At 38.5% G+C, this 27,405-nt stretch overlaps 3 protein-coding genes across 4 annotated transcripts; 1 reads left to right on the top strand and 2 right to left on the bottom strand.

Moving 5' to 3' along the window:
• The first annotated feature begins 296 nt into the window (after window positions 1-296).
• On the top strand, window positions 297-1,595 carry LOC106427906. The gene is made up of 2 exons (XM_013868622.3): window positions 297-710; window positions 974-1,595. Exons 1-2 carry the CDS (start codon window positions 312-314, stop codon window positions 1,403-1,405), a joined length of 831 nt encoding a protein of 276 aa, XP_013724076.3. The 5' UTR covers window positions 297-311; the 3' UTR covers window positions 1,406-1,595.
• Window positions 1,596-1,840: 245 nt separating this feature from the next.
• Window positions 1,841-4,066, bottom strand: LOC106427895 (protein OCTOPUS). The gene has a single exon (XM_013868613.3). It carries the CDS (start codon window positions 3,714-3,716, stop codon window positions 1,842-1,844), a length of 1,875 nt encoding a protein of 624 aa, XP_013724067.2. The 5' UTR covers window positions 3,717-4,066; the 3' UTR covers window position 1,841.
• Window positions 4,067-22,021: 17,955 nt separating this feature from the next.
• LOC125580402 (mitogen-activated protein kinase-binding protein 1-like) lies at window positions 22,022-27,373 on the bottom strand. 2 transcript variants are annotated; one of them, XM_048744799.1, is made up of 19 exons: window positions 27,125-27,373; window positions 26,820-27,038; window positions 26,634-26,742; window positions 26,200-26,559; window positions 26,073-26,128; window positions 25,622-25,862; window positions 25,483-25,538; window positions 25,135-25,384; window positions 24,854-25,017; window positions 24,632-24,774; window positions 24,456-24,554; window positions 24,235-24,370; window positions 24,069-24,155; window positions 23,829-23,990; window positions 23,352-23,636; window positions 23,086-23,258; window positions 22,811-22,994; window positions 22,522-22,725; window positions 22,022-22,386 (listed from the first exon to the last, which is right to left on the bottom strand). In XM_048744799.1, exons 1-19 carry the CDS (start codon window positions 27,167-27,169, stop codon window positions 22,096-22,098), a joined length of 3,264 nt encoding a protein of 1,087 aa, XP_048600756.1. In that variant the 5' UTR covers window positions 27,170-27,373; the 3' UTR covers window positions 22,022-22,095. The 2 variants fall into 2 exon arrangements, with proteins under 2 accessions (XP_048600756.1, XP_048600757.1); XM_048744800.1 differs by having other exon boundaries at window positions 22,811-22,991.
• Window positions 27,374-27,405: the final 32 nt, after the last annotated feature.

Below are 27,405 nucleotides of genomic sequence, written 5' to 3'. Positions count from 1 at the left end.
CATATTTAACTAATTTCGGATATCTTCGGATTCTAGTTTGGATTTTGGTTCGGTTCGAATTATAACCAAACTCCAAAGAGCTTATAAGTCCTGTTCGGATATTTTTGTATAACGGTCCGGATCCAGTTTCAGTTTTTCCTGTTCGGGTTTAGGTAGGTACTTCGGGTTGGGGTAAAAACAGCTAGGCCTACCAAGTTGTAAACATCAAACCGTTTAATTAATCAGACCAAGTATGGACTCTAACTACAATAATCCGTGAAAAGAGGGTCTTTTGTGTAAATACTTTAAAACTCAAAAACTTGTTTTGGATAATGCGTAAACTAACGAGAGGTGGTTACACACTCTGTAACGACCCCCTCTTTTTCAAGAAGATGATAAACACACTTCAATCTTTTCGGACATCTTTAACACCAAATGTTCTGTCCAATGCCTCAAGACATTCCATTTCAAGAACTCAGTTCATCTGTCTCTCGAAATCCACGGGAGATGGAACTTCAGATTCCGATCTCGATCCTCCAAAGCCCGAAGGAGATTCCCGGAGACAAGAACTCTTGGCCAGGATCGCCATGCTTCAGACATCGAAAGTCCGTTTAACTGACTTCCTGGACGAACGTTCAGATTACCTCACCAAGTTTGCCGAAGAAGCCAACGCTGAGTTTGACAAGGTTGGTGAAGACGCCATGAAAGACCTCGACGAAGCAAGCTCAAGGGTATTGTTTCAATGTCTTTTTTTTTAACAACTATTTTTTTTATATAAAATGTAAAGTTACATTAAAAAACAAAAAAAAAACTATGTTTCAATGTCTTTTTATTAAAAATGTTCATAATTATTTTTCTAACATTTTCAAGTAATATGAAACTTTAAATGTCAAATTTAAAGTTTGAAAATGTTTAGTTTCAATTATTAATAGTTTATTTTTTGGTCATTTTTGACTTATATAAGCTGATATTATTATTATTTTTTTCTGAGTAGATATTAGAGAACATTGAGAGCAAGATGCAAGCGTTTGAGGAATCTGCGGGGTTGAACAGGTTGGAGATAGAGGAGAACGATAACAAGTTGGCTGAGTTCGAGGAGAAGATCGTGGAAGACAGGAACGAAGGATTGTTCTTCAAGAGCTTACGAGATAAAAAGCCTGTGGATGTAGAGAAAGCTAAAGAGGAGACAGAGAAAATACAAGAGGTTACCAAAGTAAGTGCAGGATCAAAGTCAAGAAGGAACATTTACCTCGGTTTGATTGGGATCTTGGTTGTATCAATTGCTGATTCGTTTGTTTCTTCACCGGATTGGAGAAAAGTAGCGGTTCTTGGAGGTATTCTTGTCGCACTGGTCACTCAGTTCGTATATGAGCAGACATTGTTATCAGAAGAAGTAGGTAAGGGTAAAGGAAACAAGAAGGAATGAACGAGAGACAGGAAGAGTTTGGACTCTGTGTCAATCAAAATAGATTAATATGACTTGGTACATCAAGTTAAATGATGTTTACTCGAATCATTCACACAAATGTGAGTCACCCATATGCTCGTAATGTATGTATATTCCACTGTATAATGCTATTTAGGGAATGACGACCATGTCAGAGTGTGTTCAATGATTTTGCTTTGTTAAACAAGTACTTAAATTAACTGAAATTTTGGAACCAATAACGGCTGGTTAAAGGCGGTTTATTCCGGTTATAATTGACAACGTAACCAAGTCATTCCTTTGAAACCCCTCCCTCTCCCCTTAACATTTTAAAAGTAAACCAATTGCACCGAAACAAAACCAAACCAACAAAAACGACAAAGAAGGTTCAGAGAGCTAAACCACTTAAACCGAACCATCCAATGAACAGTTTTGATCAATACAGCCTCATAACATTCCTCGCTATAGAATGCCCGTGACTATTAGCCCACCCGCCGCCACCACCACCTCCTCCGCCAGCTCCAACGCTCATTCTCCGGCTACCTGTCATAGGCGCCAAATAAAAATCCAACATTCCGTTTTCCCCATTCTTAGACGAACACCTTGAACTCTTATTCCTCTCCAACCCGTTGACTTTCCTCCCCGGTACACCACCGGTGCTCCGCCAGCTCACATTACTATTACTCCTCTCCATCCTCGGTCCTCCTTCTCCGCCGCTCCTCAGCTCCGGCCATGACTCCGACAACGATCTCTCCACCATTCCACCGTGTTCCTCCCCTTCCTCGTACTTGTTAACACTCTTCCTGTAGATAAGTCCTAAGATACTCCACTTCCCCCACCGTCTCGACTTCTTGCCGTTATCGTTACTATTCACTTTCCTCTCACCGGTGATCGCCGGTTCCCGGTAAAAGCCGTTATCATTACTATTCACTCTCCTCTCACCGGTGATCGCCGGTTCCCGGTAAAAGCCGTTACCTCCCGGCCCGACAACGTAACTGTCATCCCTCATTGATCCTCCTGAGTAAGTATCTATTGATATAGACACTCGCGGCTTCTGCTCATCCGCCACAACCGCCACGGCCGTTTTTCTTATAGAGCTTGATCTGTCGAGACTCTTCCTCCTCCGGGAGGATGAGTCATTGTAATAGTCTCGGGTTTGGATTGACCCGCCCGGGATTATAACAGGGTCGGACTCATTGTTCACTGTATTAACCACTGGTGGTGGCGCTGGTTGTTCCACCGGAATCTGCATATCTGATCGGGTTTGCACCGCCGCATCTTCCAACACGGAGAGCATCGACGGCGGCGGCGGAGGTCTCGCCGTCCGTCCGATCAGAGTCCCGTCCCACGAAGCTCTCGGCTCGTCGAACGAGTAACGAGGATCGTCGGCCGAGATCCTCCCGATATCGACGGAGAATCTCCCGGCGGCGTCGAGGGAGAATCGAGGATCGGTGTCGCATGACCTCCGGTAGTCGGCGATCTCCGACTGCGTATCCCGGAGCTGTCTCCCTATCGGTTTCTCCACCGGTAGCCTCTCGGATCCCGGCCGGTGGTGATCGTCGCCGCCGCCGTTACGCCGCTTCTTCAGTTTCTGGTTCCATTTGTGAAGCTTCTTGCTGAAAACGGAGGCGGCTGACCAGAAACTACGTCGTACCGATGGCTTCTTGGTTTGAGAAGAATCAAGATCTATTATCTCCTCTTCGGTTACAGCTTTCTCCGTGACTTTAACTTCCTCTATCTCATCTCTCTCTTCAACAACTTCGTCGCTGGAATTATCATTAAGAGTCTCGAAGTCGACGTAGTCATCTTCAGTTTCAGCTTCTTCATCGTTAACCTCTAACACAGGCTCTTGAACGCTAGAGTTTCTAGGCTCGGTCTCATCTTGAGTAAACAAGTTCAAGAGAGAGCTACGAAGTCTGACGTCGCAGGATCTACGCTGCGGCTCGAACGCGCCGGAGAATCCCTCGTTGTTCTTTGACGCCGAGAACGATTTCGTGCGGCGGAGCTCCGGGAAGAATCCGGGTTTTACCCGACCGTTTCCACCGCCTCCGTTTTTACCAGAAGGCTTGAAGAGGGCTTTGAGAGCCGCTGCGGAGATGGTGGGAGGCTTCCGAGAGGAAGAGGATGCAGCAGTGTCATTGTTGGTTTGGTCTAAGACTGAGAGGCGTTCACAGAGACAGGAAGGGCAGAAACCGGTGAATCTCTCTTCCGGGTGACGGTCGCAGGAGGTTGAGAGACGGTGTGGCTGTGGAGGTTGTGGAAGTGGAGCTAGAGCTGCTGCGGCGGAGACTGGGTCAGTTGCCGGATTCATGATTGGAAATGGTGGTTAGTCCTTCCTCTGCTCTAGAGTATTGTCATCACTGTCTCTCTCGGCTTGTAGAGAGAGACAAGACAACACCGAGATTATACAGAGACAGGGACAGAGAGAGATTGGTAGTGTTGTTTCTGATTCTTTGTCTGGTTCCAACGGTAATTGAAAAAGAAAGGAGATGAACAAATTAAAATAAAAATGTTTCAAGGAATATCAAATCAAAAGATGGAAAATGGATTATGCTGATTATGTTACGAAAGACAAAAGAAAAGATGAGCCGCTTTAGTTGAAAATATAAAAAGATATAGGGCCCGCTGCATTATTTGCACAGTAAATTTCTTTATATATACGAACATTTGCGTTCGTTTGTAAATACATCATCCTTCTCCTTCAATAACACATCCTCTCTTTTTATCAGTATTATCTTCTTCGTACGGGTATAAAATTTTGCTTTATTTAAATTCCTGCGATATAATAAAATTCCAGTTCTTTTTATAACACGTTATCAGCACGATCACTCTGCGATTCGGTAAAATTTATTTGTATCATTTATACCCTGTTATAATGGTCGGTATACCGCCTCTACTATTATTTATATTATGTTATAATGGCCGGAATACCGCCTATATTATTTACTAATAATTTAATTTATTTATTGGTCGGCCGAGCCGCCTTATATTCTGTTTATTATTTATTGGTCGGCCGAGCCGCCTTATATCCTGTTTATTATTTATTGGTCGGTCGAGCCGCCTTATATTCTGTTTGTTATTAATTGGTCGGCCGAGCCGCCGTATAATTTATTTATTACTCTGCATTGATCGGTTGAGCCGTCGCATGATTTGTTGTCATAACATAAATATTTCATTGCCATAATTTTTACTTTTATGAAATTTTATAGATTTGATTGACTGTTTAATACAATATTTTCATACTGATTTTCAAAAATTTCCCCTTTCTCCAACGGTCATGAACAGTAATTTTCATCTATAAATACAACTCATTTTCACTCTATTTCATCATCCAAAACATTTCATCTTCTCTCAAAAAAAAAAAAAAAAAAAAATTCAAATCGCTCTCCTCCGATTTTTCATTTCAAGAAAGATGATTCGCGCACTTTTGTTTTTATGTGCCATTTTTGTTTGTGTTTCTATTTATGGTTTATTCGTTGGAGAATTTACTCTGAGTGAATTTAAGATGAATATCGGTTTAATTTTCTTTACATCACTTCTCCTTGTAATTGCTTGCAAGATTAATGTAAACGGTTTTTAAATTATGAAGTTCTAATAAAATTATTATTTTGTGTTTTAGAAATACAAATGGCAAACATCGAGAAACTCCAGTTCCCGGCCCTGAAAATAACTGGCGAAAATTACGTCGGGTGGGTCACAAACGTGAAACCATATCTGGTGATGAAAAAGATAACTGAAACAATTGTAATCGGTAACAAATCACCACCCGAGCATATAGCCGAAGCGATAATCTTCATGAAGAAGCATTTAGATGAAAATCTAACGCACAACTATGCAAACGTCGAGGACCCAGCTGAACTGTGGCAAACTTTAAAAGAAAGGTTCGATAACCAGAGACAAATCAACCTCCCTCACGCTCTAGAAGAGTGGAAAAATCTGAGGTTCCAAGATTTTCAAAAGGTTGAGGATTACAATTCCGCTGTCCTGAGGATAGTTGCACTCCTGAAGTATTGTGGTAATCCTGTCTTTGAGGCAGAAATGATGAATAAAACATATATCACTTTCCACAAACAGCTTCACTTCTTACCCGAAATTTACAGAAAATGCGGGTACACGAGATTTTCTGAACTGATGGTTGCGCTCATGTTAGCTGAAAAGAACAATGAGCTCTTGATCAAAAACCACAATTCCCGACCTACGGGAGCCAAAGCATTCCCTGAAGTGAATGCTACGGCGATAGAAAATTCGGAAAGGAGAAACCAGGCCAATCGAGGTCATGGCCGCCGTTTCAACAACAAACGTGGAAAAACTTACAATCCCAAATGGAGGGGATCTAACAAGTGGGTTAGACCCGGGCAAGTTTCCAAGGGTAAAGAAACTCAAGAGGATACCACCCAGAAGCGTGAGACAGTGTGTTACAGATGTGGTTGTAAAGGACATTGGTCCCGTACCTGTCGTACTCCTTCACATCTCTGTAAGTTATATCAAGAGTCCACGAAAGGCAAAGCTAAAGAAGTGAACCTCACTGAAAACTTTGAAGGGACATCATACCTCGATGCCTCCGACTTCGCTAATGAGCTGGACTAGATTACTCCTGAAGAGAGCCGAAATGCTTATAATAAGACTATTGAATAGTTTTCAATATTGTCATGTATAATTATTACATTTCCTGTTAAACAAATAATGATGTTTTTAACGTCACCTTAATGTATAATTATTGTGTTTTTCCTTATATGAATGAATTTTATGTTTCCTTTTATATTTATGACAATTTCAGAAATGGATCAGAATGCTAATGGAGCAAAATCTAAGAAACGGATTCGTGAAATATGCATACCAGATAGTGGAACAACGCACACTATTCTGAGACAAAAGAGATATTTCTCTGATATAAAACCGACAAGAATTGTCGTCAATACAATATCAGGTCCTGCAGACGTGATTGAAGGAACTGGTAAAGCAAACTTTACTTTACCGAATGGAACAAAATTTTCCATAAATAATGCTCTATATTCTCCAAGTTCTAAAAGGAATTTGTTGAGTTTTAAAGACATATATCTTCACGGATATGATACTCAGTCTGCAACTGAGGATGGAAAGAAATACATGTATGTAACTTCTGAGAAATGTGGCAGAAAACACATATTGGAAAAGTTTCCAGAGCTTCCTTCGGGGTTACATCATACTTATATCGATGAGATCGAATCAAATCTTGTAGTAGAACGGAACCCAGAAGAGTTCACGTTATGGCATGATCGCCTTGGCCACCCAGGAACTACAATGATGCGTAAAATCATAGAAAGTTCACATGGTCATCCACTGAAAATCCAGGAGATTTCTCAAGGGAATAAAATGACATGTGTTGCATGTTCTCTAGGAAAATTGATCGTAAGGCCATCGCCAACCAAAATCGATAAAGAATCACCAAAGTTCCTTGAAAGAATTCAAGGCGATATATGTGGACCTATACACCCACCTTGTGGACCATTCCACTATTTTATGGTATTAATTGACGCATCCAGTAGATGGTCACACGTTTGTCTATTATCATCTCGAAATGTGGCATTTGCGAGATTTCTAACTCAGATAATCAAACTGCGAGCACAGTTTCCTGATTATACTATTAAAAGAGTTAGACTAGACAACGCTGGTGAATTCACATCCCAAGCATTCAATGACTATTGTATGGTAATGGGAATTGAAGTTGAACATTCGGTTGCTCATGTTCATACGCAAAATGGTTTGGCTGAATCTTTAATTAAGCGTCTGCAATTGATTGCAAGACCATTGATCATGAGATCAAAACTTCCAACCTCTGTATGGGGACATGCCATTTTGCATGCAGAAGCACTCATTCGGATCAGACCGAGTGCATACCATAAGTATTCCCCACTACAGTTAGCGTTTGGTCGAGAACCAAGCATTTCCCACTTTAGAATCTTTGGTTGTGCGGTATATGTGCCTGTAGCACCACCACAACGTACAAAGATGGGACCACAAAGAAGATTGGGAATATATGTTGGTTTTGATTCCCCATCAATTATTAGATACCTAGAACCACAGACTGGTGACGTCTTTACAGCACGTTTTGCTGATTGTCATTTTGACGAAAATGTATTCCCAGTTCTAGGGGAGAAAACAAAAATGTTGGAAGTGATATAAAATGGAGTGTACCATCATTGTTATATCTTGATCCTCCCACTAAAGAGTCAGAACTAGAAGTTCGACGAATTATGCATTTACAGAGTATAGCTAACCAGCTACCTGATGCATTTGTAGATACCAAGACGGTAACTAAATCTCATATACCAGCTGCAATTGCTCTTGCTCGTATCAAAATGCCAAATGAACAAGAAAAGGAGGATGACACACGAGAGCCAAAAACACGCCTGAAGCGTGGTAGACCTGTTGGTTCTAAGGATAAGAATCCTAGGAAACAGAAGAAAGCTGAAATATATGATGCACCCAAAATAGCAGAAAATATTTTGGAAGAAATAAATGATAAGGATTCTGATGAATCAGAGCATCATCAATCAGAGCATCATGAATCGAAAGATAATCATGAGATTTCTATTAATTACATCCATAATAAAAGGATATGGAATAGAAATGAACAAAATGACCTTGATGATGCTTTCTCATATATTGTGTCAAGTGAAATAAATGAAGAAATCGATGATCCAGAACCAAAATCTGTCTATGAATGTCAAAAGAGACATGATTGGGAACAATGGAAAAATGCAATACAAGCTGAACTTGATTCGCTTAATAAACGAAAAGTATTTGGATCTATTGTGCTCACACCTGCAGATGTGAGACCAGTTGGGTACAAATGGGTTTTCGTTCGAAAGCGAAATGAGAAAAATGAGATTACGAGATACAAAGCTCGTCTAGTGGCTCAAGGTTTTTCTCAAAGACCTGGAATCGATTATGAAGAAACGTATTCTCCAGTTATGGATGCCATCACATTTAGATTCCTGATGAGTCTAGCAGCTGATAAAAATCTAGAGATGCGTCTCATGGATGTTGTTACAGCTTATCTATATGGATCATTAGATATTGATATCTACATGAAAGTTCCTGATGGATTTAAAATGCCAGAAGCATTAAGTTCCAAACCTAAAGAGTTATGTGCAATAAAATTGCAAAGATCATTATATGGGTTAAAGCAATCTGGACGTATGTGGTATAATCGTCTCAGTGATCATTTAAAAAAAGAAGGATATGTGAATGATCCTATATGCCCATGTGTTTTCATCAAGAAAACAATATCCGGATTTGTAATAATCGCGGTATATGTTGATGATCTTAACATTATCGGAACTCAAAAGGAAATACAAAAGGCATCAGACTATCTCAAAGGAGAATTTGAGATGAAAGATCTTGGACAGACACAATATTGTCTTGGCCTACAAATAGAACATTCACAAAATGGTATATTTGTGCATCAATCCACATACACTAAAAGAGTGTTGAAACGATTTAACATGGATAAATCAACTCCTCTTAGCACCCCGATGGTCGTTAGGTCACTTAATATTGAAAGTGATCCATTTCGACCACCTGAGGAGAAAGAAGAGATACTTGGTCCGGAAGTACCATATCTAAGTGCAATTGGAGCGCTGATGTACCTTGCAAATTGTACACGGCCTGATATATCATTTGCTGTGAATCTTTTGGCAAGATTCAGCTCATCTCCAACTCGAAGACATTGGAATGGGATTAAACATGTTTTTCGTTACCTCCAAGGGACCATTGATTTAGGCTTGTTTTATCCTAAAAGTTCAAAAGGTCAAATGGTTGGTTTTGCAGATGCAGGATATCTTTCAGATCCACACAAAGCCCGATCGCAAACAGGATACGTTTTTACGATCGGAGGCACTGCTATATCTTGGCGTTCTCAGAAACAAACGCTTGTGGCTACTTCTTCAAATCATACTGAGATCATTGCACTCCATGAAGCAAGTAGAGAATGTGTTTGGCTGAGATCAATGAGCCGACACATCTGTTCAAGCAGCGGGATTGACGAAAATACGGAGCCAACTATTCTATATGAAGATAATGCAGCATGTGTTGCTCAAACAAAGGACGGATATATTAAAAGCGATAGAACGAAGCATATTCATCCGAAGTTCTTCTCATACACTCAAGAGCTCGTGAAGAAGAAAGAGATTGAAGTAAGATATGTCCAATCATGCGACAATGCAGCTGACCTCTTCACAAAATCACTTCCGACTTCGGCATTCAGAAAACACATCCACAACATTGGAATGCGTCATCAGAAGGATCTATGACTGCTCATTCGAGGGGGAGCTTACGTAGTTGTACTCTTTTTACCTTACTATGGTTTTTTCTATAGGGTTTTCCTAGAAAGGTTTTTAACGAGGCAACAAAGACGTTAAGCGAGAGCGGATAGTGACACCGGCCCCCAAGGGGGAGTGTTACGAAAGACAAAAGAAAAGATGAGCCGCTTTCGTTGAAAATATAAAAAGATGTGGGGTCTGCTGCACTATTTGCACAGTAAATTTCCTTCTATATATACGAACGTTTGCGTTCGTTTGTAAACACATCATCCTTCTCCTTCAATAACACATCCTCTCTTCTTATCAGTATTATCTTCTTCGTACGGGTATAAAATTTTGCTTTATTTAAATTCCTGCGATATAATTAAATTCCAGTTCTTTTTATAACAGATTAGTATATAATTTCCCCAGCTTTATTCATTTCATCATATAAGCCAAAATCTTATTTTGTATCCTTTTTATGAGAAACAATACATGTGTGTTAACATGCGTTTAGTGAATGAATACATACTAACTAATTGGAGATATGTCAAATGTCCAATATGGCCCTATGTTCTTCCGGTATTGTCTCGTGTAATATAAACCCGTTACTTGTTGGGCCGGTGTTTTGTCAAAGGTGATTATTTTAAATAAAAATTCACACTTCTTTTGACAAATTTTCAAAGCAACTCACATGCTTCAGTTTCAGTTAACATGCAAAAAAGTATAGTGTGATTCCAAAACATTTAAATTACAGAACTTAATAGAACGCCATATATATAGTTGTTGTTGTTCATCGATCTGATGTAAATAGATGTAAGCAAAATTCGTTTTAAGCTAGGAAAGTTACTAGTATGATATTAGCAGCTTCTGCTTCCCTACAGTCTACCGTAGGAATCATGTCAATCATCGCCGCATCAATCATAGCAGCTGCGCCAACTATGAAAGTTACCGCTTTAACCACAGTAACAATTTCTATTTTTACCAGCAAACAAAAGATGCAAACCATGCCATCGCACTTCTTATTTCTTGTCTCTACGAGATTCTCTTCTTTCGCTTTCTTCTTTTTTTTTCTTTTTCCTTTTTCTTTTCATACGTTTTACAAATATATCTTTTCGATATTTGAGCAATATCGACTAAATTTATTTTGATGAAATCAAAAACTTTTTACCAAGTTACTATTATCATTAGTCTTATCCCCTGTTCCGAAGCATGCTAGGCGCTAGTCGGACGGTAACTCCGGACCTAGCGAGTTACCGAAAAATCAGGGAGTACTCAGGGATTACGCGGAGCCTAGTTTTAAATAAAATTTAATATATTTAGCTAATTTTAAACATGATGATACAAATTCTTAGATATAATTATATAATTTTTTATATATAATTTTAAACAGTCTCTTTTTGATTCGTAAATGGTGGGTTTGGTACGAAAAAAATCCCTAAATATAGTATGTATGTGTTTGTTTTGGCTTTGATAGCTAATTATAATTATTTAGTAATTAATAATTACACAAAATTTATCAATACTGAGTAAAAATAATCAACCGTGTTTTAACCTACACGAACGAAAAAAAAAAATTAGGCGATCAACGCGGGATTAGACAAGAATTAGGTGGTCTTACGCAGATCAACGTCTGGCTACACCGATTTGGGCATAATCGTCGCGGTCAACTTCTGACTAGGCGGCCACGTTTTCGAACAAGCATCTTATCGTATGATGGCCCTGATTATATGTCACTTATAATATCAGTTCAAGAATTAAGTTGTGTTTAGATTTTTTTATTTCGAGTTTAGAAACAAGAAAAATACGTAGAAAATATGGATTAATTTGAAATTTCTCATTATCAATTTCATAGACTGTATTTTTTGTATGCTGTTTGTGATGCATTCGATTAACTTCAGCTTTATTTTCTTTATCTGATGAAATTTGTATTGGCTTTTCTTTTGTATCTTTCTTTTGTGATTTCCCGCAAAAAAAATTTTTTTACAAGTTCCCGCAAATATATTGAATTTCTTTATTCAAAATAAATCCAAACCTGTGCTGTTAATTTGATTTTGGAGCTATATTTTGTCCTGGTAGTACTAGCACGGTCTTTGAATGTCTCTAGCATGGGAAGCGGATCATGTCATGCATGCAATAATTTTGTTTGTGGAATTATTTTGTTTTTAACGTAGGAATAATGTATACATCATACTTCATACATGCAATAATTTGATTATGAATTACGATCATCGATTTGTAAGCAATATCTGAAACTTGAAATGAATATAGAAGGGTGTGTTTTCGTATCTGTATCCTCTCTTGACTTTTTTTTTGGTAAAAGTATCGTCTCAGACTTGTGTATTAAGGGCATCTCCAACAACGACACTAAATTTGGTGTTGAAATTACACCAAATTTGGTGTTTTGGTGTCATTTTGTTTTTGTCATCTCCAACAATAACACAAAATCTTACACCAAAAGCAATATTATATATTATTTGATGTTTTCAGTTTTTAAACTTTTATATTTCTGTTATTTGTAATTGATAAATAATAATTTTGTTAGATCTAGATTATATTTATATTTTATTATTTGTAAGTGATAAATAATAATAGTTATTTACTAATTTATTTTGAATATAATAATAAAATTAAAATTAAAATTTTACTTATATGAAAATAAATTATAAATACAAATAATATAATATTATTTATGTTTAATTACAAATTTGATAGTAATTGATCTATATTATTAAATGAAACATATTAAAATGTATTTTAGAAATTTTGTGTGATGAATATTATTACACCAAATGTGAAAATAAATTTAAAATAAAAATAACAATATATTTATGTTTAGTTACAAATTTGATAGTAATTAAACTATGTTATTAAATGAAACATATTAAAATATGTATTTTAAAGATTTGGTGTGATGATGGTGTAACACTATTCACATTACACAAAATTTGGTAGTTACACCAAATTTGGTGGGATGGTATCTTTGATGTTTTGTTGGAGATGAAATCACACTAAATTTGGTGTTTTGGTGTCTTGTTGGAGATGGCCTAAGAATACTCCAATTACATCTTATCCCACGTGTATAAATCATTTGATAATTATCTATTTTTGTAAATTAATGTCTTTCTAGTCGTCAGTATTTTTTATTATTTATACTTTTGTAGTCGTAAACGCTCTCTTTTTTTTTCCTTCACTATTTACTCTTTGTTTTTACACTGTACATATTTGGTAAATTATAAATATTGTGAATGAGGATAAAATTATAGATAGAAAGCTTATAATTTTCTGTATTCCAGGTAATTTTTGTTACAAATCTAACTTAATAACCATGCATATTGAATTTATGCCGGTTAGTAAACATTGGACATTTAAACAGTTAAAAATAGTGATGTCACTGATGTGGAACATAATAATGATTTCAAGGCTATATAATATATTATCTTCGGACAATTTCATATTTAATCATGAGTATACGATTAAGATTTTTCTTTTCTCCTTGTATCAAAACAAAGGATAATATCATGGTAAGAAGATTTCAAGCGGTAAAAATACTGAGCAATTGTGCAAAGCCGTGAGTGATATCATGGTAAGAAGATTTTTCTTTTCTCCGGGTATCAAAACAAAGGATAATATCATGGTAAGAAGTTTAACCAGAACTTGTAGCCCGGTGGTGATTAAGTTGATGGTAATATCTAATACGGTGAAGCCACCGGGATTCGAATCCTGACCACTGTAAAATTAACATTTTGGCATTGATATGAACAATGGACCGACACATGAACTGAAAATGTAGACCGCTAACACGTGGTTAGTCTAAATCCACTTTTATGAGAACCATGATACTACTACCTACTGTATAACTTTTTTTTAAAAAGAAGCCTCGAATGAACTCTCTTCTTATCTTTCACTCACTTTTCATAGTCGACATTAAGTCATTGATCAACAAAGAGCATACCAGCTCGTGCGTAGAGATACTTAAACTTTCTTGATCAACATTTATCTCCCAAATTATGCTTCTGATTAAAAAAGAAAATAGTTTCTGTACCACTATTTCGTTATTGATAATAACAATCCTTCAAATGGTGTAACTCATTATCAAACAAATTATACTTAAACTAATTGGTAACCAAACTAATTTCTACTCTCTCTGTTTTATTTTAAGTATTGTTTTGGGTTTATGCGTATAGATTAAAAAACAATTAATTTTGCATATTTCTAATATAAAAACATCATTACCTATGCACCTAACTATATTTCAACCAATAGAAAAATAAATTGTTGAATAAAATTAATAAATTTTGCATTGAAAGTCAAAACACTTGTTTTGTAAAGAAAAAAATTCTTTACAACGACATTTAATATGAAACAGAGTAATTTTTTGTTATAAATTTCCAATTTCTAGGCGTCACTCGCTCCGTATTAAATTGGTTTCTGACATTACTTACATACACATAATTTTCAATAATTGATAGTCATTTGATCAAAGGTAAAGGAAACATAAAAGAGGAAGGTAATCATTACAAGAGAAACAATAAGTTGGAAAAGGACTGGCCTTTTTGGCCCACAACATTCGACGACTCAGAAATCAAAGGCTTTTTTTTTTGGTTTATCAAGAAGAAGAAAAAACAACCAAACTTAGTTTCAACTTTCTTAAAAATTGAAAAAGATTTATTATTTTACAATGAAAGCCTCTATTTTGGACCCAACATGCTTCTCTATGTTATTGTGTTCACATTTATAAAAGTCTCTTTAGTTCCTTTCTTACTCAGATAAGTCTTAACAAATAAAGTGTCCACGTACAGTATCTTGTGACTTGTAATGTAAAGATCTATCTATATAAATGTACTTAACGACGTCATATTAGATATGTGATATATAAGTGTATGTCATATATATACAGTCCACGTCAAATTAAAGCACCATTGTTATCAGAATGACCTTTATATGAAAATGAACTTGTATATTGGTTAATATAAATAGTGTAAGGAAGAATTATGTTAAAATTAGGTGAAATAGATGAAAACTCACAAGGTATAATACTTTACGAGTAAAATATCCCTTTTAAAGTATAACTAATGCAAGAGTTAGATGTTAGAACCATCATAAACCTTTGGTAAAAAAAAGGAATTAGAATTGTCAATAATATTATATTGTTTTTGAACATCTATTCCAAAAATGAGGAAAAATACTGTACGTGGACACTTTGAACTTTTATTTGTCACAATAGTATTTCTGATATTTTGGACAATTCTGGACAATTTTTTTAGCTTTTTTATAGGAAAAATAGTAGACTGAATTTTAAAAATGTTAAAAAATATGAAAACTATTGGAAACATAAGTATGAAAATATATATGTTTAAAAGTTTTTTTTTAAAAGTGGAATCATATTTTATTTTATCTTCTAGCTACAGTTAGAATACTCATTCTTGTCATCAAACTAGTCTAGAAATCAGATACTAAGTTTTATACAAAGATATATCTTGGGTATACAACGTAAACTAGCTTTTCTTATATATTTTAACCAAGCTATATTTCGAAACGTTATAATCAAGAAAGATGTTTTCAGTATACCTACAACTTGATAACGACATATAGCCACAACGCAGTGATATACCTTATCTATATTATGTGCCATAACATGTCCTGCCTTTTACCTTATGTGGTGGCGCTTAAGGAAGAATATGTTTCACATCTACTCTACTGTGTTCTGAGTTAGCTAGGATATATATTCTACGTGAAATCCGAAAAAATATGGAAACTTCCATATTTGGTTAAAGATGTTTCCTATATTTAAACTAAATCTTCCCTAAATATCTCATAGAATATTTTCTCCCACGTTTTTCTCATTTTCCCACGATCTTTTCTCTTCGTTGTTTGTGTTTCTCACTTCTTCATCAACATAATCATCTCTTTTCTCTATCAATATAACATGATTCTAATCTATGTTAAATCTGGTGAATGGATGTGTAGTTGCAGTGATGAGTGGAGTTTTGTGGTTGACAATGAAACTTTAGTTATCTCCCTATTTTTGACATTAAAATTATACTATTACTTTTTCAAAGTCTGGATCCTTTAAAGAAACGATTCCAACAACCGTTTAAACTGGTGCTATGTCTCTGACATCATTGCAGAAGATAAACAGCTTAAAAACAGAATCAAAAATTGCAAATCCAATTAGAATTCTTCTCCCTGCAAAATTCTTAACAACATTAAACCCTTTTCTTTTCATGAATAACCTGGTACCCATGGTGAGACTAAGCGTTTGAAGACAATACCTGGTGTGTAGTAATGGGCACTGCACCAGGATGATCTATGAAGAATTGCTTGTCATCTCGAAGGTTTGCAAATACCAAATATATAACTATTAAAAACTCTGTTAAGAGAACTTAAAAACTTTCCTAGAGCAACAAGATTTTCAGGAACCGAACCAGAGAATATTCAATCAAAACAATAGCAAAGGTAAGCTTAATCAGGAAGAAGGTAGGATTCTCCTAAAGCCAAAATCGCCATTGAAGGGCTTTAAAAGCTTAGGCGGAGAAGATTAGAGAATTAGAAAAATAATTAGGGTAAACGTGTTACCTTTTCTTGCTTTTTTACTTTTAAAGATAAAATAATTTATAATTAAACCAAATTATGTAATTTGGTTAATCTGAGGGTATTATGGTATTAACATTAATATAAATCTTATTTCTCCAACTAACCAAGAAAAAATACTAGAGGGACAAACCTAGGTTGAAAGTGTCCCTTTTATCTAATTTTCCCTTTTTTTTAAGCATGTTACTAAAGCAAGACAAGAAAAGCACCCAAATCAATATAAACCTCAAGGCTTTGTTTTATTACAAAGTTTTAGCGAACTAAAACATTTTCATAGATAATTAATTCTTTGATAAAATCTTTGAATTAATGGAAATCCGTTTGATGTTGAGAAAAAATACATAAAATTCTTCATTTTGAATTTATGATTAATTTAGACAGAGAAAGAGAGATAGATAAAGGCGATTTCTCTCCCTGGCGAGCTTCTCAAGATAGTTCGTTAACCGTTGGTTTTTAAAGTGCCCCCTGCTTTAACCCCCAGTTTATTACCCTTTTTGCCTAAAAACCTCTGCTTTTCGCCGCCTAGATTCAAATTGTTCCTGCTTTGAGCTTTATCCATCAGTCCGAAGATAGTCTTGACAAAACTCTCACCGGGTTCACCCCCGACTCTTGTCGGAGGACCGCCGTCTCGCCATGGAAAATACTACCGGAAACTCCTGCAACTCCTCTCTGTGCGACTTGAGAATGGAGCTGGTTCCTAAATACTAAGATGTTCTTACTTTGGGTTGTTATAACCTCCTTAGATAAACCCTTTCAGAGTTCCTCCCACAGCTCTCTAAAGTTTCTGAAGCTTCTGTGAGGCTGCTCTGTTTCTTCTACTACTTGCTATGTTTCTTCGGCTACTTTACTCGGGCAAATTCCTGTTCTAACTCAACCTGCAACTATGGCTCGCCGCTACAGTAGAAGTGAAAAGGAAAAATAGACAGCTCCTTCTGCCCCACCACCTAAACGTCCCTCGGTGCGCATACCGGAAAGAAAAAATGACGATCTTATAGCTGCAAACAAACTCTCCATCATTGGAAGGGTAACAAACTCCTACTTTCAAAAATCCCATGCAATCATGGACTTTTTGCCACAAGTGTGGAACTTAGAGGGGAGAGTAACTGGACGAGAGCTCGGTTTAGACAAATTCCATTTCAAATTTGAATCTGAGTCTGACCTTCTTATGGTCCTGAAGAAAGGTCCATACCACTACAAGAGATGGATGCTAATCCTCCAACGATGGGAACCTACTGTAGCTGAAGATTTTCCATCAAAAATCTCCTTTTGGGTGAAAATTTATGGTATACCCTTACACTACTGGTCTGACCAGACCATCTACACAATCGGCAAGGAGCTTGGAAATGTCTCTGATAGAATTGAAACGGAAGCAAAAGTCCGTGTGAAGGTCAATGGCCTCCTCCCCTTGGAGATGAAAATGGAGATCGAGCTTCCTACTGATAATGGTGATGTTATTGATGTTGAATTTGAGTACACGAAGATTGAAAAGCATTTTTTTACGTGTTTCTCTCTACTCCACGAGGAAGTTAACTGCCCCCACATGTCACCTAATGATCCTCCACCAAAGGATAGAGTGTTGGGCATTACCCAGCGAATTGCGCTCCAGAGAATTGAAGCAGAAAAGAAACGTCATGATGACAGACGTGGTTATGTAAGACCAGAGGCTCATTCATCGGCTCGACCCTATGAAGGACAGTTGGATCGTACCAGAAGCGAGAGATCAGGAAGTAGGCCTCATCACTATGGCCATGACATAAATCGTGAGCTCCCTACATCAAGACCACGGCGACCACACTCTCACCATTACAGAAGTGAAGCCTCCTCTGCTCAATATCGTGTGGAGGAAAAGAGTAGAATCAGCACCGGCTCCCACTTACACCGCTCTCCCATTGCTACCTCAGGAACATACGAAGGACATGAATCTCGTGCCCCCAAAGGTGGAGCTGACATGGGTATCAACTCCCCAATCACTCCTCCCTCAAGATCTCTTCAAGATAGTTTTGGACCTCAGGCAGGAAGGGACCGCGAAGGAAAAAACTCGGGGTCAAATGGCAGAAGATCAACACTTGAGCGAGTGTCTGAACCGACCCAGAAGAGACTACCTCCAAGCTTTGAATCAGGCAGACTTCAGGAGCCTGTGATTAACTTGAATGAAGACGAGCCGATGGACCAAGATGCTGCTACAGAGTATCTTGCTGTTGTCCCACACTCTAGGATACTGCTACCTTGCGCCTTGGAAACTCAAGAGTAAAAGACCAAAGTAGGAAAGGTAAGACAGTTCCTATTGCTTCCTCCAACAAAACTGTTAACAAAAGGAAAGTGGCTAGGAGTCCACTCCAGCGCTTAAACTTGAGAAGGAGTGTGACTACAAGACCGTCTACAACTACTCGAAGGAAGCTATGCACAGAAAAAGATCCAAAACTATCTTGTCATAAGGCGGGACCTAGCACCAAGCGAGCTTCTTCAGGGACTTCTAATCCGGTGTTTATACCGGGGGTCACTATAGGAGGGGTGGATTTTTGGCCCTCCCAAAGTCTCTTCCTTAGCGATATTGAGTTGGAATTGTCAAGGATTGGGGAACGTCTTTACAATTCGACGACTTAAGGAGATTTATCGTACCATGTCTCCTGATGTAATGTTCCTCATGGAAACGAAAAATGATGATGAGTTTATTAAAGAAAAGTTACAAAGCTTACAATACCTTCATTACTTTTCTATTCCACCAAATGGCCTCAGCGGAGGTCTCTCTTTGATATGGAAAGATTATGTTGATATAACAGTGATAGAAGCATGTCCTAATTTGATTGATACCAAAATCATTCACAAGGGTATCACCTCCTTTGTCTCTTTCGTCTATGAAGCCCCAGATATGGAAAACAGGGTGCCCTTTTGGGATAAACTATCAACAGTAGGCGCTGGCCGTGATGCTCTTTGGCTACTTACTGGAGACTTTAATGACATCCTCTGCAATGACGAGAATATAGGGGGACCTCCCCGGCTTGAAGGATCATTCACAGCTTTTCGATCTTTTGTTGCTCAAAATGGCCTATGGGATCTCAAGCACTCAGGCGACCATCTCTCATGGAGAGGAACCCGTTACACTCATTTCATTTGCTCGAGGCTAGACCGTTCCATGGGAAACTGTTCATGGGCTGAGAACTTTCCATTGGGTAGATGCTGTTATCTTAGATATGAGGGCTCATATCACAGACCAGTCATGACCTACTTCAACTCTAATAGACACAAGCATTGCGGTATATTTCGCTTCAACAGATCTCTTACAGAGAATGAAGAAGTTACGGAGTTGGTTGAGTCGGCATGGAACCAATCGCCTCTTGAAACAGTGATCCATAAGCTTAATGCGTGCCGAAGAAGTATCATCCAATGGTCGAAGGATCAACAAAAGCAGAGTAACTTGCTTATCAAAAAATCGCAGCTGGCGCTAGAGACAGCTCTGTCTGCTGCCACTCAGGATTGCGCCCTCATTGAATCCATTAAGACGGAACTACGGCGAGCCTATATTGACGAAGAACAATTTTGGAGGCAACGTAGCATGATCCAGTGGCTTAAACAAGGCGACAGAAACACGGGATTTTTCCATGCTGCAACTAGAAACCATCGGACCATCAACTCCATCCCGGTAATTGAAGATGACCATGGAGCGGTGGTATATGAGGAGCATGAAATCTCCAGAGTGATCTCAGATTACTTCCAAAAGATCTTCACCTTCAACGGCAATCACGCCTTTACCCAGCTGCAGGGTTTACTCACGTGCAAAGTGACACCAGAGATGAATCAAATGCTCAATACTATACCGAGTGATTCGGAAATAAAAGAAGCAATGGCATCAATCAATGGAGGCAAGGCCCCTGGTCCCGATGGTTTTTCAGCAACGTTTTATCAGTCTTACTGGCACATAGTGGGAGAGGATGTTACTAGAGACATTAGGAGCTTCTTCACAACCAACTCTCTTCAAGCTCAACAAAATGAAACCCACATACGACTGATACCGAAGATTACTGGTCCAAAGTCGGTAGCTGATTACCGCCCTATTGCTTTATGCAACACCCATTACAAGATTATAGCGAAGATCCTCACCCGACGATTGAAACCGTTGCTGCCAGCTCTCATCTCCAACACCCAATCAGCCTTTGTAGCGGGAAGAGCGATCTCGGACAATGTACTCATTACCCACGAAACCCTCCATTACCTCCGCACTTCAGACGCAAAGAAGTGTTGCTCTATGGCTGTGAAAACAGATATGAGTAAGGCTTACGATCGCATCGAATGGAGCTTTGTGAGGGAAGTTTTAAAGCTGCTCGGTTTTGACCATATTTGGATATCATGGATCATGTGCTGTATCGAATCGGTATCATACACCTTTCTCATCAATGGATCACCGCAGGGGTCAGTAAAGCCGTCTGGCGGGCTGAGGCAAGGCGACCCTCTCTCGCCTCACATTTTCATACTGTGTACCGAGGTCCTCTCAGCGCTATGTGAGAAAGGCCAAGCAGATGGCTCCCTGCCAGGAGTCCGAGTAGCCAGGGGATGTCCGACAATCAATCATTTTCTCTTTGATTGCCGGACGACACGATGTTCTTTTGTAAATCAAAGGCTTCTTGTGTCTCTGTCCTTATGAAGATCTTATCGACTTATGAAGCTGTATCGGGACAAAGGATAAACCCTCAGAAATCAGCGATTACCTTCTCGGCTAAAACCCCACCAGAAGTCCGAGCTCGCGTCAAGGAAGCAATGGCTATAGAAGCGGAGGGGGGGGGGGGTATCGGGAAGTACCTTGGGCTTCCCGAGAACTTTGGCCGAAAGAAGAGAGATATTTTCGCTGCTATTGTAGACATGATTAGACAAAAATCCCACAGCTGGTCCACTAAGTTCTTATCTTCGGCCGGGAAACAGATTATGCTCAAGTCGGTACTTGCAGCCATGCCGTGTTATACGATGTCTTGTTTTAAGATCCCACTCTCCTTATGCAAACAGATACAGTCTCTACTAACCCGGTTTTGGTGGGATGCTAACCCGGAGAAGAAAAAGATGTGTTGGGTTGCTTGGTCTACACTAGCGCTACCAAAGTACGCAAGGAGACTCTGATTTTGCGCCGTCGAAACCTTTAATGATGTGCTGTTGGTTAAAATTGGATGGCGAATTATAAAAGAGCCACAATCACTACTGGCCAGAGTATTGCTCGGAAAATATGCTCGCGACGTCTCCTTTATGAACTGCTCAGTGCCTTATAGCGTCTCCCATGCTTGGAGAATCATTTTGGCAGGAAGAGAGATTTTAAGAGAGGGTTTAAGCGGGATGTTGAGAAAAATACATAAAATTCTTCATTTTGAATTTATGATTAATTTATACAGAACAATAATTTTCAAAAGAATGGGCTTTGTGGTTTGTGGATCCACCATATCAGTGTATATATCTAAAGTACCAAATCTACATATGATATGGTTCTATTCTATAAAATGAGTCTAGTGTTGCCATGAAAATCAGCAGCTACTAGTAGTTCTCAAACGAAGAGAGCTAGAAAAGGAAAAGCTGAACTACTAAGAGGGTTAAAATCTCAACATTAACTTGGTGGATCCGGTTTTGAAGGTGTCACTATTGAAATCTAACCAAACAAAGACATTGAGGTGAATGAAAAGATAAGTGTGTGTACAAATAGCACATGTTTCCAAAGCTTTAGAATCTGAAAGACTATGAAAAGTAAAAGTCAATGTTAAGAAAATAGGAAGAGCAACAAACCCATTATTTTTCAGTTTGTAAGATGCATAACTGTACAGTGCTAAAGTATACAATGTTTTATCCATCACTTTGTTTTCTATTTTTGTGCTCAAGCATCATCTTGGCAACAATTTCATTAACTTTCTGAGACATTTCTGAGATCATCAAAGCTGCTTCATCAAACAACTGGGCTCTTAGTTCACCTGAGATTCGATCTCGAGGAGAAGCCGTAGATAATTCCGACGCTGACTGGACGAAAACCGAAGCAGCAGCTTTCAAGCTGTTCAATGCTTGACGGCAAGAAGTTATTCTTTCTTGAAGTGAATCGTCTGCAACCGTTTCATGGAATACTTCTGAAGACGCCTTGTCCTGTGGCAGAACATAACCATTGATTAAACAAAACGTGAAAATCACTTGGCATCATTGCTGGAAATTTTATGCATGTCTGAGTGATTTTAAGCAAATAAATATGTAAAAATGCGTCAATATATAACTTGGTGAAACCTGTTCAGGATGGTCTTCTGAGCTCTGTGAAGACTGATCATTCACCGTATCAAGAGGGAGATGTTCTTGGATCGACCTCAAAGTATTGTACCCTGATTTCTGGGAGGGTGTACGCAGAAATTGTCTGGTTCCACCAATATAGTCCTTTCTAAGAACAAACTGAGTAGAATATCTTCTTTGCTGCGATGTTTTCTCGACCTCCAACTATGGATAAAGTAAACATTTGTGACCATAAAGATTTCTCTGGGTAACTTAAACATGTGGAAGGAATAGTGAATGGACCTCTCACCTCGTCTATCATTGACAAACCGTTGTCGAACTGCTTGAGCATGTCCCCCTGCTCGGCAGAAGGTTTGGTGCAGAAATTTTCTGGTTTCTGTTGTTTAATGGAAGATGTTTGGATGTTCGGAGAATTTAGAAGATCCAAACACACGTTGTAGATAGTGTTCCAGCGCGTTTCCTTCCTATGGCTGCTGAGAACAGTAATCAAAACAACCAAAGTGGTTCTCCTTAAAGCAGGAAGAATGATGCAATAACGAATAGAAACAAGCAAGAGCTTCTTACCTAGGAGCATCTCCTTGGGGCACTGAAGTTTCACTGTTGCTACAGCTTTTGGACAGGCTTCCAAGGCATGACTTTCCGGTTCTTGAACCTTGTTGGGGAGTTTGGCATTCAAGATTCGAAGAGCATTCTTCACCAATGTCAACAGCATTCACTAGAGCGTTATCTTCATGTTTCTGTTATGGAGGTAATGACGACACCCAATATCAGAAGAACTGGTGACATTTAGCTGAACTTTTGATCTAAGAAGTGGCCTTTTGAGTTTATACCTGGTTTGAAATGGAATCTTTACAAGTGGTAGCAATACCATATGTTTCCACTTTAGCTTGAGCCCACTTAGGAAGTCTAGAGACACTGAACTTAAATGAAGATGTCCATGGAGAGAGTTGCTGCATTTGATTGTCTTCCTCCACATAACCCACAATCTGCATAAACTTTACCGGCTGGGCCACAGTTACAGGAGCTAAGCAGCCATTTTCATTTACTCCCCGTATCATCCGAGTAACCATTTGCAAAGGCAGTTTCCAGACAAAAATACAGCCGTCACCTGCAACCTGTGTCGATAAATACCAAAGGAAATTCAGTAAAAAAATTTGATCTCCGTTGGTCATTTTCATTTGAGGTATACCGAGATAGATCCAGGTTATAGCACATAAAGCTCTCTCACAGTTAATGAATTTAATAGGAATGAGTAATTGATCTTGACGGCTGTACAATAACTGGAAGACTACAACTTAGAAACTTACTGAAATGATATGTTTGCAATCAGGAAGGAAAATAACACCAGTCACAGCTTCACCATGTCCTGTGGCCTGAGCAACCAACTCTCCTGTGGCAAAGTCCAAAAGACAGATTGTCCTGTCAGAGTAGGAGCATGCCAAGTAGCTGCAGCTTGGGTCCAGAATGACCTGTGGAGGAGAGATTATTGTCAGCACTAAGAAATCCAACAATGTTGAAGCCCCTATCAAACTGTTGGATCAATGCACCTTTATGGGATCTCCATGGTCTCTGCCTTGCTTGAATGATCTCACAAGCTTTCCACTTTCTATGTCGAATATATTTATCTTCTTATCCTGCAATCATGAAATACTATTATCCTAGGGGCATGATTAATCGACTGAATGTGCACGAGACATCGAGAGGTAGCAGTACCTGTCCCACTGTGACAACAAGTCCTGATGTTGTATCTACAGTCACATCATGGATGGTTCCATGAGAGAGAGTTTGAGGTTTAGAAGGTGAAAGACGCACATGAGTTTCTTTTCTGACAATGTCAAACAACTGCAACCTGCAACCGTTTCAACAATTACGCCATATACTCTCTATAAGTAAATAGGCAGCTTTCCCGAATTTTGCAACATATAGAACACTACCTGTCTGCACCAGAAGTTAAAATTTTCCGGCCGTTACATGCGAGTTTAACAGATTTTACAGCAGTTGAACCATTAACACTCCCAACGGGATCAAAGTTCCTGACAATAATAACATATAAGTTCGTAGGGCCTTTTAGGGGAACCAAAAGAGCATAGTAAAGCTGTTGTTTTAACACCTTTTGACATCATAAACGTGGATCGCTCCGCCCTTTCCACCAGAAGCAAGCAAGAACTCGCTGCTTGAGGCATTTTCACAGTTAACATCTTTTAGTCCAGGAAAGCTGAAGCTCAGTGACTGAATTTCTGATTCATGAGCATCCTGCAATATGTTTACCAATATGTCTGGATACCAATCACCAAAGAAACATAACCAACAAAAAATTAAAAACTAATATTACCGTAAAACATGTATATTCTGATTCTTGCAAATCATATATATGAAGGTTCCCTCCACAGTCACCAGCTGCTAAGTACTTTCCATCGTCACTTACTGCTAGTGCTCGGAAACCATACGTAGTACCACATGTCTCAACAAGCTCTCGTTCAAAAATTCCAGCACTCGCTGCATTATAAAGACTTATGAGCGAAAAAGACCAATCGAACTGGATAAACAATCTAAGAACGTAAATATCCAGAACATTCAAATACAATAAGATATTCACTTCTATGTTTTCATTACCTAAATGCATAGTCCCTTGTGATTCAGATTCCGAGGCCTTGCTGCCTGCATTGGCTTCTAACGGGTCCATTTGAAGATCAAGATCCCACAACCTTATGGTTCCATCTTCAGAACATGTAGTGAAGGAAACCCCTTCAGAGCATCCTCTAGCTACACATGCAGATGTTGGACTGTGCAGATTTCCACAAGAGAGGTTTTTTATGTCCCGAATCCCGGCAGAATGTGATATCATCATAGAGCACCTTGTAGGCTAGAATAAGGAAAAAAAATTCACCATATGCGGTTGTGTTCAAAGCTTTAATAGGTAACTAACTTTCTACGGAAAATACTGAAATAGATTTATATTACCTTGTTCACGTCATTCACATCCCAAACATAGAGACTATGATCCCCATAGATGACAACTGTGAAGCCAAAATTCAAACTTAGTCACAAAGAAGGTTGGTAAAAGCATTGTACTGCTATTATGACGTTCTTCTACACTAACCGAGCTTATCTGTGCTCGAAAACTGGCAAGCAACTGCGTCCGGATAGCTAACAGGCTGAGATTCTGTATTTTTCAGTTCTTCTGAATGAGAATGATTTTCAGTGTCGCTCTTTCTAGCATCTGAAAAGTGTATAGTAGCACAATATTCTAAAGTTTCAGGAGTAAATAGCTGGATCGCTCCCTCGCTGCAAGCGCATGCTATCAATCTAGTGGATGCAGATAGAGCAAAACATTTTTCAACCTGACAGTTCATTCCAAGCCATTGAAAGAAATTATTATTATGACAAAAAAAAATTAAGTCCTAGAAACTAACATAAACAATAATGCTGTCTGCATGCCTAGAGTCACTCAACACATACAAGTTAACTAAACTTATTCTCAGTGTTTGTGGGACTATGGTAAATAAATTTTATGCATACCTAAATGCCAATGTGAAATGAAATTACTGTACCTTCAGATCCACTGATTTCTTGATCAACATATCACAACTCATGAGCATCAGAACACCTACGCAACATAATAAATTGAATAATTGTCGCAAAAGTGTACAAAAACACATTCACAACTGTAAATTTTACCTGCATCTGTAAGAGCGTATATTGACACAACTTCTTCACCTCGTTCGTCACTTCCACTAGATTTCACTCCATTAGCTGATATCACTGACACAAACGAGTTCTCTTTCTGAAACCCACCATCAGTCGGCTTCCCATGAAGTGCCAGAGACCCTACTTTGTTTGAACGTTTCCTCTGAAAAGAACCAACTGTCCAGTACTTCAAATGCTTGTTCCCGGAAGTAACAATGAACTTCCCACTGGACGAGAACGCCACAGAGGTAACATCAGAGCAAATAGAGCTCGCTTTGACCTTCGCCAGCAAGACGCCTTTACGCCAGTCCCAGAGATATACGTATCCTCCAACACTCACCAGATATTCCCCTAAAGTCCAAATTAAATAAAATTAAATACAAACTTGAAAACTAATCAACTAAGATCCTTAAAGACTAACTAACCATTTGGTGAAAAGGAGAGACACTGAGCTCCATAGAGGTGACCTTTCACCTCAGCCACAAGCCCCAAAGTATCACAGTCCCATATCAAAACCGAAGAGAGATTCGAAGACTGAGAAGAACCAATTAAACACCATATAAACCAATATAATCTTATTTAAAATGCAAAGGCTATCATAATAATCATACCTCTCCAGCAGCTACGAACCGGCCGTTGAGCGAAACCGCCACACAGCTCAGAGTCTTAGGCATACGGTGAGATACGACGAGGTGCGATTGAGTGCACGCGTCGACGTCGTATACCACCACAACGCATCCCGCCAAGTAGACACACTTCGAGGTGCAGGACACGGAGGCTAAACCATTGGCGTTCTTCGTTGTCAAACCGATTATCTCTTGCAGAATCAGCTGCAAAAAGAAAAACAAAATCAATTCGAGAAATATTATTCCACCGAATCGAGATTTGGTGAGGTAGTGATTGATTAAGACGGTACCTTAGCTGATGAACAAGGCTTCTTCAGTTTCTGGCTCAGCTTCATTCTGATTAGTGAATTACAAACCCTAGCGAGAGGGAGAGAGATGATGATCCTAGGGATTTCAGATTTTCCGATTTGATTGGGATTGTCGTTACTATAGGAGGGAAAACAATTTGTAAATTGATTTTTTTTTCTTTCGAAATTTTTTAAAAAATCTTCCGTTATAAAATTAAATTAATTTAACCTAATTTCAAAAAGCCCATTAAAAAAAGCCCACTATAATGCGGGCCTTTAAAGGC

This window comes from Brassica napus, chromosome C1, assembly GCF_020379485.1.
Source record: "Brassica napus cultivar Da-Ae chromosome C1, Da-Ae, whole genome shotgun sequence".
Classification (NCBI taxonomy): domain Eukaryota; kingdom Viridiplantae; phylum Streptophyta; class Magnoliopsida; order Brassicales; family Brassicaceae; genus Brassica; species Brassica napus.
The sequence above is the reverse complement of the archived record's forward strand: the minus strand, read 5'-3'. Positions and strand labels throughout refer to the sequence as shown.